Here is a 9743-nt window from a genome sequence, read left to right as displayed (position 1 = left end):
TTACGCCCATTTATTCAATTAACCTCCTTAAGTCACCAAATTAATTATTAATTAATATATGACTTATATCAATCAAATAACATAATTAATCCTTTAATATATTATTCTCATAATATATTAACAATAATATCTCTTCTCTCTTAACAAATCATCCTGTCAAGTTGCTATGGTGAAGGCAACCCAAAAGGACCATGCACAACCGGGTCAAGTACTTACCAAATATAGTTATAACCTTAGACACTAATCCAACACCACTAACAACTGGAATGTTTGAGTTTGAGCTTCGCGATTGGCCTATTGCTTGAAGACCCAACTTAGGCCTTATTCTTCTAGTTAGCTTTAGGAGCATCCTTTCTCTTCTTCCCTTTTCCTTTACTAATAGCAAGAACATGAGCACTAGTAGTAGTGGTAGAGGCTTGACTCTTGCCTTTCATTCGTGACTCAGCAGTATGTAGCAAGTTGTAGAGTTTAGCCAATATGGTCACTGTGTTGTTCAAATAATAAGCTAATATAAAATGATCATAATAGCTTGGCAAAGAGTTTAAGGCTATATCTATGCTCAACTCCTCGTTAAAATACACATTGAGCTTAACGAGTTACACCAACTATCTTTGCATTCTCTACACGTGCTTGCAGACAGACTTTCCCTCTTTCATATTGCAAGCCATGAGGGACTTGACAACTTCAAACTTTTCTTGACGAGCTCTTTTGTGGCACTTTTCCACAAGGTCGATGTTCATCTCAAATGGCTTGTATTTCTCGTAGAACATTTGCAATTCACGAGTGTCACACCCTAAAACCGGAACGGCGGAAACATTCTGGGGTGGAGGATGTCATGTTTAGTATCAGAAGACATGCATCATAGTAAGCAAGTAATAAACAACCATTTCATCAGAAAGAAAGTGTTTACAAAGTATGTGTTCACAAAACATAGAATACATAAGCAAATAACAAAACAAGACTGGAAGTTATATTGCTCCATCTTCTGAATTCCCAGTGCGAGTACCGGTCTACTAGTTACCTGAGAATACAAGTTATTTTGAAATAGTTGATCAGCAATTAAGCCAGTGAGTTCATAAGATTTTAGTGATGTATGCAAGTTGTAGAAAGTTTAGTAAGTTGTAGAAAATTGTAAGTTTTGTTTTAGAAAAGTTCGTCTGTTCCTCTAGAAAATCCTATATTTCCTACTTTGATAAAAGTTAAGTAAAAATGACTCTACAATCATTTCTATGAGTACTAAATGGATACAAGTTATATAAAACTTGGAGTAAACAAACAATCGATTGTGTGTATCTACCCTACACCCATATCCAAACAAGAAACATGAAATGAGGCGGATGACACACATCCCATTGGTTGTTAGGTCCGTGTTTTATATAACCTTGGTGTATTCTCTTGGTACTCACGAAGTTAATTGTAATAGTTCCTTTATAATTTATGAAAAGATTCTTTAAGTAAATCCTTATTTCTTATAATAAAATAGTAACCACAGTGGTTCCTTCTATAATCATTTAGTTTATACTAATTATATATAATCTAATATCGAACAGATAGTTAATTGTATGAATCTGTCTTAAGTCCACAACCAAACAAGGAACAAGAATTGAAGCGGAAAACATACATCCAACCACCTATTGGATATTAATTATATTAATTATATATAACCATGATGTATAAACTAAAATATTAATTATATATAATCATGATGTATAAACTAATATATTGAAGCGGAAATGTATATAATATGCTCATTGTAATTAATATATGAGAGAATTTTAACAAAGCTCTATAACCTAATTGAAAAGTTACTCCTATCTTTTTAAAAACTTCGAAAATATGAAAAATAAGTAGTTTATAAGGAAGGTTGTTAGTGTGCCAAACCTAGCTAAAGTTACAAAATGAGGATGTCATATATAGTAGCGAAAAGCATCAACTACGTTATTTTGATCAAAACGCTGAAAACGTTTGTCTTAAGTAAATCCCATTTAGTTTTGAAGATGATAAATTGCAATATTAGAAAAAACGTAAACACGTGCATGGTTTATTTTTATTATTGGGCCCACTTTCTGATAAATTATACGTAACATGAAAGTAACGTGTACATGAGATCAAGAAGTTCCAATGAAATAGACAAAAAGTGTATAGTTGTTATTTACTAATTTATAATATAATTTAGAGTACGGTAGAAATTGAAGACAATGAACAAATAGACAAATTAGGTACCGTAAACCTGCTCCTAGTTTTAAATTAATATTCCAAATAATAATTGAAGATGTCATCTAGAATTTGAGTAACCAGACGAGCACATTTACATTTCCGTCTTCATTGTTTGCATATAAAAAAGCCAGATGTTATATATATGTAGTTGCTATCTTGAATTCAGAAAAAATAGGAAGAAGGCTTCATGGGTTCTATACAAAAGAAACCACATGCGTTGTGCTTACCAGCCCCAGCACAAGGCCATATTAACCCCATGCTAAAAGTTGCTAAAATCCTCCATTCCAAAGGCTTTCATATAACCTTCGTTAACACCGAGTTCAACCATCAACGACTCGTCAAATATCAGGGCTCCGACGCCCTACATGGCTACCCTTCCTTCTGCTTCGAGACCATTCCTGATGGCCTTCCGCCGCCACAGAACCCAGATGAAACCCAAGTTTTCCCAATCTTATGGAAGTCCATGGATGAAACATGTCTGGGTCCGTTTAAAAGTCTGCTTACCAAACTGAATGCTTCATCTTCACCGGTGACATGCATAGTTGCAGACTTATTCATGGGCTTCACCCTCGATGCAGCCAAAGAACTTGATATCCCCGAGATAGTCCTATGGACCAGCGGTGTTGGTGCTCTAATGTGTGTTCATGAGCAGAGCAATCTGTTGGAGAGAGGTTTGGTGCCACGTGAAGGTAATATACTTAATTTCACTAATTTGTATTGTATACACTTTAGTTGCTTATTTGAAAGTAATTAAGTTCTTTATGTTTTGTTTCCACAGCATCGAGTTTTTTAGCAAATGAGCATTTAGATACCATGATTGATTGTGTACCAACCATGTCTGGTATGCGTCTAAAACACTTGCCTTCATTCGTTAGAAAGACCAGCCCTGGTGATGAATATATGCTTGAAGGTTTGTGTTTACAAGCAGAGAGAGCAAAAAGAGCTTCTGCCATCATGTTCAACACCTTTTATGAACTAGATAGTGACCTTTTGGATGCGCTTTCGTCAGTCTTTCCTCCATGCTATGGTGTTGGTCCGTTTAAGTTACTAGAGAAGGAAAGTGATGAATCTGTAGAGTTCATCAAATCAAATCTTTGGAAAGAAGAGAACACCTGTTTGAAATGGCTAGAATCTAAACCAAAATCATCGGTTATTTATGTGAATTTTGGTAGCACAACAGTGATGTCACATCAATATATTCTTGAGTTCTGTTGGGGACTTGCAAAGAGCAATTGTCCGTTCTTATGGATAATACGTCCAGATCTTGTGGATGGCAAATCTGCCGTGCTTCCACCAGAGTTTTTGGAAGAGATAAGCAGTAGAGGGCTGTTGGCTAGTTGGTGCCCACAAGAACAAGTTCTAAATCACCCATCAATTGGAGGGTTTTTAACGCATAGTGGATGGAATTCCACAAATGAAAGTATTTCCAGTGGAGTCCCAATGATTTGTTGGCCGTTTTTTGCTGACCAACTAACCAATTGCTGGTCGTGTTGCAACAAATGGGAGATCGGCATGGAGCTTGACAGTGATGTAAAGAGAGAAGAAGTTTCCAAGCTAGTCATTGAGTTGATGAATGGAGACAAAGGGAAAGAGATGAGGAAGAATGCAATTGACTTGAAGAAAAAGGCCGAAAAAGCATGTACCTCTCCTTCTGGTTCATCCATTGTTAATTTGGGGAAAGTGATTGACCATCTACTACAAGGATCTCCAAATAGTTATTTATCTGTTTAAGATGCATGTGAGTTTATGATTATATTCTGCTATGTGCCATTTGTTTGCTCAAAAACATCGATGTTTTGTTGCTGATGTAATTTCGTTCTCTTGCCTTAATTAATCTGAAAGATGAAAACATTAGAGTACTTACTGTTGATGGATTGCATCAACAATCCGTTGAACTCTAGAATTATATCATCCAATATCTACACAACTTTACTTTTACCACCAACACATTAAACATCTCTTCAATCATAATAATCACTAATTTATTCAATCATAATAATCAATAATTTATTCTATATGTTGAACGTTTAAACGTTTGTTTAATCCTACTAACCATCTTCAACTTGCAATGTGGATGTCCTAAGTTGAGGAGTTGATTTTAAAGATGTATAACTAAATAGTGTCTAGATTAGGTTTGATCTTGACCATATTGATTATGGGTACAAATAAACTTGTAAGCGTGGACGAATGTAATGATTAGCAAAGCTAAAGACACTACTAGAAAATATGCCTTCAATGACATACGAACTATGACGCGCACTGGTTTTTTGACATACAAAACTCTATGTCATAAAAAAATGTCTTATTTTTAGAAATATAAAGGATTTACGAAATTTATAAATGTATGTCATCTTTGCTATCATAAAATGAAATAAAAATAAACACATACAAGACTTCTTTTTTTGTCTGTAATATTAGATTAGTTACCTTATCGTCTTTTAATTCCCCTGTGCCTTCTAAGATTCCTTAATTGGTTAGCTCTTGAATCTCTTCAAGGTCAATTCTGCTCTCTGTAACAACGTAAATTTCCAAAACAATTTTTCATTTTTAAAACATACTTTTACTCATAAGATAATATCAAAACATAATGTATCCAATGTTATCACAACAAATCATATCTCAGAATCTCAAGATATAAACTCCATGAGTGTGTACGGATCATGCAGGTGTCTTCCCGCGATCCTCGCTAGTACCTGAAACACATAACACAACAACTGTAAGCATAAATGCTTAGTGAGTTCCCCAAAATACCACATACCCACATACGTCACTCAAGGCTATAAGACCTTCCGGTCACTGTGTCTCAGAGGACTTCCGTCCCACAACCCTAGTAGACCTTCCGATCCTACCCGTAATGACCTTCCGGTCTATATCATGTTAACCTTCCGGTCCATATCATAATGACCTTCCGGTCCTAATCATTCATAACATACATAACACATCCATATCATATAACAACATACAACACATACATCACATAGCATATAAGACCTTCCGGTCACACATAGGTACTACTCTAGGTACAATATAGTGAGAAGACTCACCCGTACGAAGTCGGATAAACTCCTGTGCTTGACATCCCGACCAAGCCTCCTCTTATCATCTGAATAACATTCCTGATCAATACCCTCTCATAGTCTCATCTCTAAAGATTGGGTAGAAGTCCATTCTACCCCTCCCTGAACTCTCCTAAATCAGCTTGACCAAAACCCTAAGGTCAACTGAAGTCCACGGTCAAACTTTGACCCGACTCGTCGAGTGCACATGGGCGACTCGGTGAGTCCATGCAGGTCCTCTTAATCCTTCTAGCTTCACTTGGCACGTTGAGTCATCCCTTCACTCAACGGGTTACTCCTACACGAATCGCAGGGCGACCCTGACTCGACTCTTCGACTCCACTTATGAGCTCGACGAGTTGCTTCCATGGCAACAACTCAAATGACCTTCTAAGGTCAGATCTGCTTCTCTAACCTATAGATCTGGCCTTCCCAAAAAAGATAATCATGTAAAGGTTCAGTCTTGACATTCATGCAACACACACAAGGCTTTCCTTGGTGAAATGGCTTCTAAAATGGCAACATAGTCTCATTTCCTCCATAAACCAACATAAAGCATAATGGATAAGGCTCTTTGGACCTCTAAAGGTCCAGATCCAGAGTCTAACACTCAAAGGGACCATATACTCATCATTTCAAGCCAATAAAAAGGTATAGAAAACCCTAAATTCAAGGATCTCATACTAAACAGAAGAAATGATCGATTTACTACCTCAAAGTTGCAGATCCAAGCTGGAAACCCACAGAATAGCAATCCCCTTGACCTCCTCTTGCTAGAAACACCTTCTTCTTTGCAAAATCACACTAACAAGGATCAAAAAGGCTCTCTCTCTCACACAACTCGTTCAAGCTCTCTAGGGTTTCTCTCTCTGGACTGGTAGCTGCAAATAAGGGCTATAAGGACCCTTAAATAGGGCACATGCCCAAAGATTTAGGGTTTTTGCTGCCAGCAGGGACTCGTCGAGTCACCCTTCCGACTCGTCGAGTCCATTCATTAATCCAGTCAGCAAATCGTGATCCTACTCGACGAGTCTTGGCGTCGACTCGTCGAGTCCCCTCTTTAACACAAAATAAGTGAATAACATAGAATACCAGGGAATCCGGATGTTACAATTCTCCCCCACTAAAATAAGAATTCGCCCTCAAAGTCTCGCTCCGCAAATAACTTAGCATGCTGCTCCCGCATGTCCGAATCCGGCTCCCAAGTCAACTCAGACCCTCTCTGATGTTGCCACTGGACCTGAACCAGGGCACCTCGTTGTTCCTCAGAACTTTGATCTTCCGATCCAAGATCGCGATCGGCTTCTCAACATCATTCAAGCTCGTATCCACCTAAATATCCTCCAGGGGTACCACCGCCGACTCGTCGGCTATACACTTCCTCAACTGAGACACGTGGAAGGTATCATGAATCTGGCTCAACTCCGTAGGTAGCTCCAAACGATACGCTACCCTACCCACCCTCGCAGTCACTCTGAAAGGACCAATGTATCGGGGCCACAACTTGCCCCTCTTCTGGAATCGGATCACTCCTTTCTAAGGAGATACTTTTAGGAGTACGAAGTCTCCCACTTGAAACTCAAGCTCGGATCGTCGCTTATCCGCATAACTCTTCTGGCGACTCTGAGCTATCAACAACCTCTGCCTTACGTGTTGTATCTGCTCAGTCGTCTGAAGCACTATCTCAGTGTTATCCATCACACACTACCCAACCTCTCCCCAACAAATGGGAGTCTGACAACTCCTCCGATACAACAACTCGAAGGGAGGCATACCAATACTCGATTAGTGGCTGTTGTAATAGGAAAACTCAGCCAATGGCAAGTACATGTCCCAACTTCCTCCGAAGTCCAACACACATGCTCGAAGCATGTCCTCGAGCGTCTGAATCGTCCGCTCACTTTGTCCGTCCGTCCGTGGGTGGTAGGCGGTACTGAAATGCAACCTCGTACCAAATTCCTCATGGAACTTCTTCAAGAACCTGGAAGTGAAACATACATCTCAATTTGACACAATTGAGATCGGTACTCCATGACGCGATACCACCTCTCTCACAAACAACTTGGCCAACCTCGTTGTGGAAGAGCTCTCACTGATAGCTAGGAAGTGAGCACTCTTCGTCAGCTAGTCAAGGATCATCCAAATTGCATTGACGCCCCTCGCGGTCCTCGGCAATTTGGTGACAAAATCCATAGAAATATGTTCCCACTTCCACATGGAACCTCAAGTGGTTACAACTTGCCATGCGAACATTGATGCTATGCCTGAACCCGGCGACAGGTCATACACCTCTCAATGAACCACGCAACATCCCTCTTCATACAGGACCACCAATAGTTTCTCTTCAGATCCAAATACATCTTAGTGGCCCCGATATGGAACGAGAACCTCGATCTGTGTGCCTCCTCCATTAATATGGTACATGCCCCACCTGCAAATGGCACCTAAATACGACCCTGGAAGGTCATAAGCCCTCAGCTATCAGTAACGAACTCAGAGACCTGCCCGATCACCCGCTCCCTCTTGCGGTTCTCTGGTTTCACGGCTTCCGCCTAGGCCTCCCGAATGGTTTCCAACACCGGATTCATCACCGTTAACCTCATACAAACATCTTGAATCGGGGAACTCTCTGCCCTACGGCTCAAAGCATCAGCTACAACATTAGCTTTGCCCGGTTGGTACAGGATTTCACAATTGTAATCATTTACCACATCCAACCATCTCCTCTGGCGCATATTCAGGTTGGGCTGATCCATCAAATACTTCAAACTCTTGTGGTCCATGTATATGGTACACCGAACCCCATACAGATAGTGATGCCAGATCTTGAGGTCGAACACCACTGCCCCCAACTCCAGGTCGTGGGTGGGATACCTCGTCTCATGAGGCTTTAGGTGCCTCGATGCATACGCTATCACATGCCCTCTCTGCATAAGCACCGCACCCAACCCCGATATCGATGCGTCGCAGTACACCACGAAATCTTCCATTCCCTCTGGAAGGGATAACACCGGGGCTTCGCACAATCTTTGGCGAAGAGTCTCAAACGAGGTCTGCTGCTCCGGACCCCAACTAAAAGTTACACCCTTCCGGGTCAACTTGGTGAGAGGAACGACAATCTTGGAGAAATCCCTGATAAATCTCCGATAATAGCCGGCCAATCCTAGAAAACTCCTGATCTCGGTGGGGGATTTTGTCACCTCCCAACTCATCACAACCTCAATCTTGGCCGGATCGACCAATATCCCATTCTAGTTAACGAGATTCCCCAAGAACTCGACCTCCCATAACCAGAACTTGCACTTGGAGAATTTGGCATAGACCCTCTCCGAGCTCAAAACTCCGATAATCTCTCTCAGATGCTCCTCATGTTGCTCTATAGATCTTGAATACACCAGAATATCGTTGATAAATACAATCACCGACCTATCCAACATCGGTCTGCATACCGTGTTCATGAGATCCATGAACGTTGCTGGTGCATTGGTGAGCCCAAAAGGCATCACCACAAAATCGTAGTGCTCATAATGAGTCATAAATGCCGTCTTCTGGATATCCTCATCCTGCACCCTCATCTGGTGATATCTAGACCTCAAATCTATCTTAGAGAACCAAGATGCTCCCTGCAACTGATCAAACAGATCACCAATCCTCAGTAGTGGATAACGGTTCTTAACTGTCAACTTGCTCAACTCTCGGTAATCAATGCACATCCGGTGTGAACCATCCTTTTTCTTGACAAAAAGGATCTGTGCTCCCCAAGGTGATCTACTCGGCCTCATAAATCCTTTCCCCAACAGCTCATGAGGCTGTGAGGATAACTCCTGCATCTCTGGTGGCGCAAGGCGATAGGCGCCGCTCCCGGAACCAAATCGATGCGAAACTCCACCTGCCTCTCGGGAGGCACACTCGGCAACCCCTCAGGGAAAACATCTGGGAACTCACGCACTATCGACACATCACTAACCATACCCGTCCCCTCTACGGCCACCAGTGAATCAATCATATAATCCACAAAACCGCTACAACCCTGCTGTAGGCTCTGCCTCGCTCTAGTAGCCGAACAAAATGCTGACCCAGAACGCGTACCCTCTCCGTACACCGTAAGTACTCCCCCACTAGGGTCTTGTATCGTCACCAACTGTCGCTCACAGTCTATAACAACCCCAAATCGGCTCAACCAATCCATGACCACCATGACACTCACGTCCCCCGTCGCAATCGGGACCAGATCTATCAGGAACTCAACACCGAAGATCTCGAGTACACATCGTCGAATCATATCCGTAGCATACACCGCTCGCTCGTCATCTATGGAAACTCATAGAGGTCGACTCAACGCCTCCCTCTGGATACTGATGTGCTGACTAAACGCTAAAGACACAAATAACCGACTCGCATTGGAGTCAAATAACACCAAAGTTGGTACAGAACTCACAAGAAATGTACGTACGCATATGATAATATAAG

General features: G+C 41.2%; 1 protein-coding gene across 1 annotated transcript; it reads left to right on the top strand.

Annotated features, from left to right (window-relative positions):
- Positions 1-2310: 2310 nt before the first annotated feature.
- LOC145057309 (7-deoxyloganetin glucosyltransferase-like) lies at positions 2311-4083 on the top strand. Its single transcript, XM_079005113.1, has 2 exons — positions 2311-2906; positions 2996-4083. Exons 1-2 carry the CDS (start codon positions 2405-2407, stop codon positions 3946-3948), a joined length of 1455 nt encoding a protein of 484 aa, XP_078861239.1. The 5' UTR covers positions 2311-2404; the 3' UTR covers positions 3949-4083.
- The last annotated feature ends 5660 nt before the right edge of the window (positions 4084-9743 follow it).

Source organism: Lactuca serriola, chromosome 6, assembly GCF_051521515.1.
Source record: "Lactuca serriola cultivar US96UC23 chromosome 6, Lser_US96UC23_V15, whole genome shotgun sequence".
NCBI lineage: Eukaryota > Viridiplantae > Streptophyta > Magnoliopsida > Asterales > Asteraceae > Lactuca > Lactuca serriola.
Note: the sequence above shows the minus strand (reverse complement) of the source record. Positions and strands in the feature narration are given on the sequence as shown.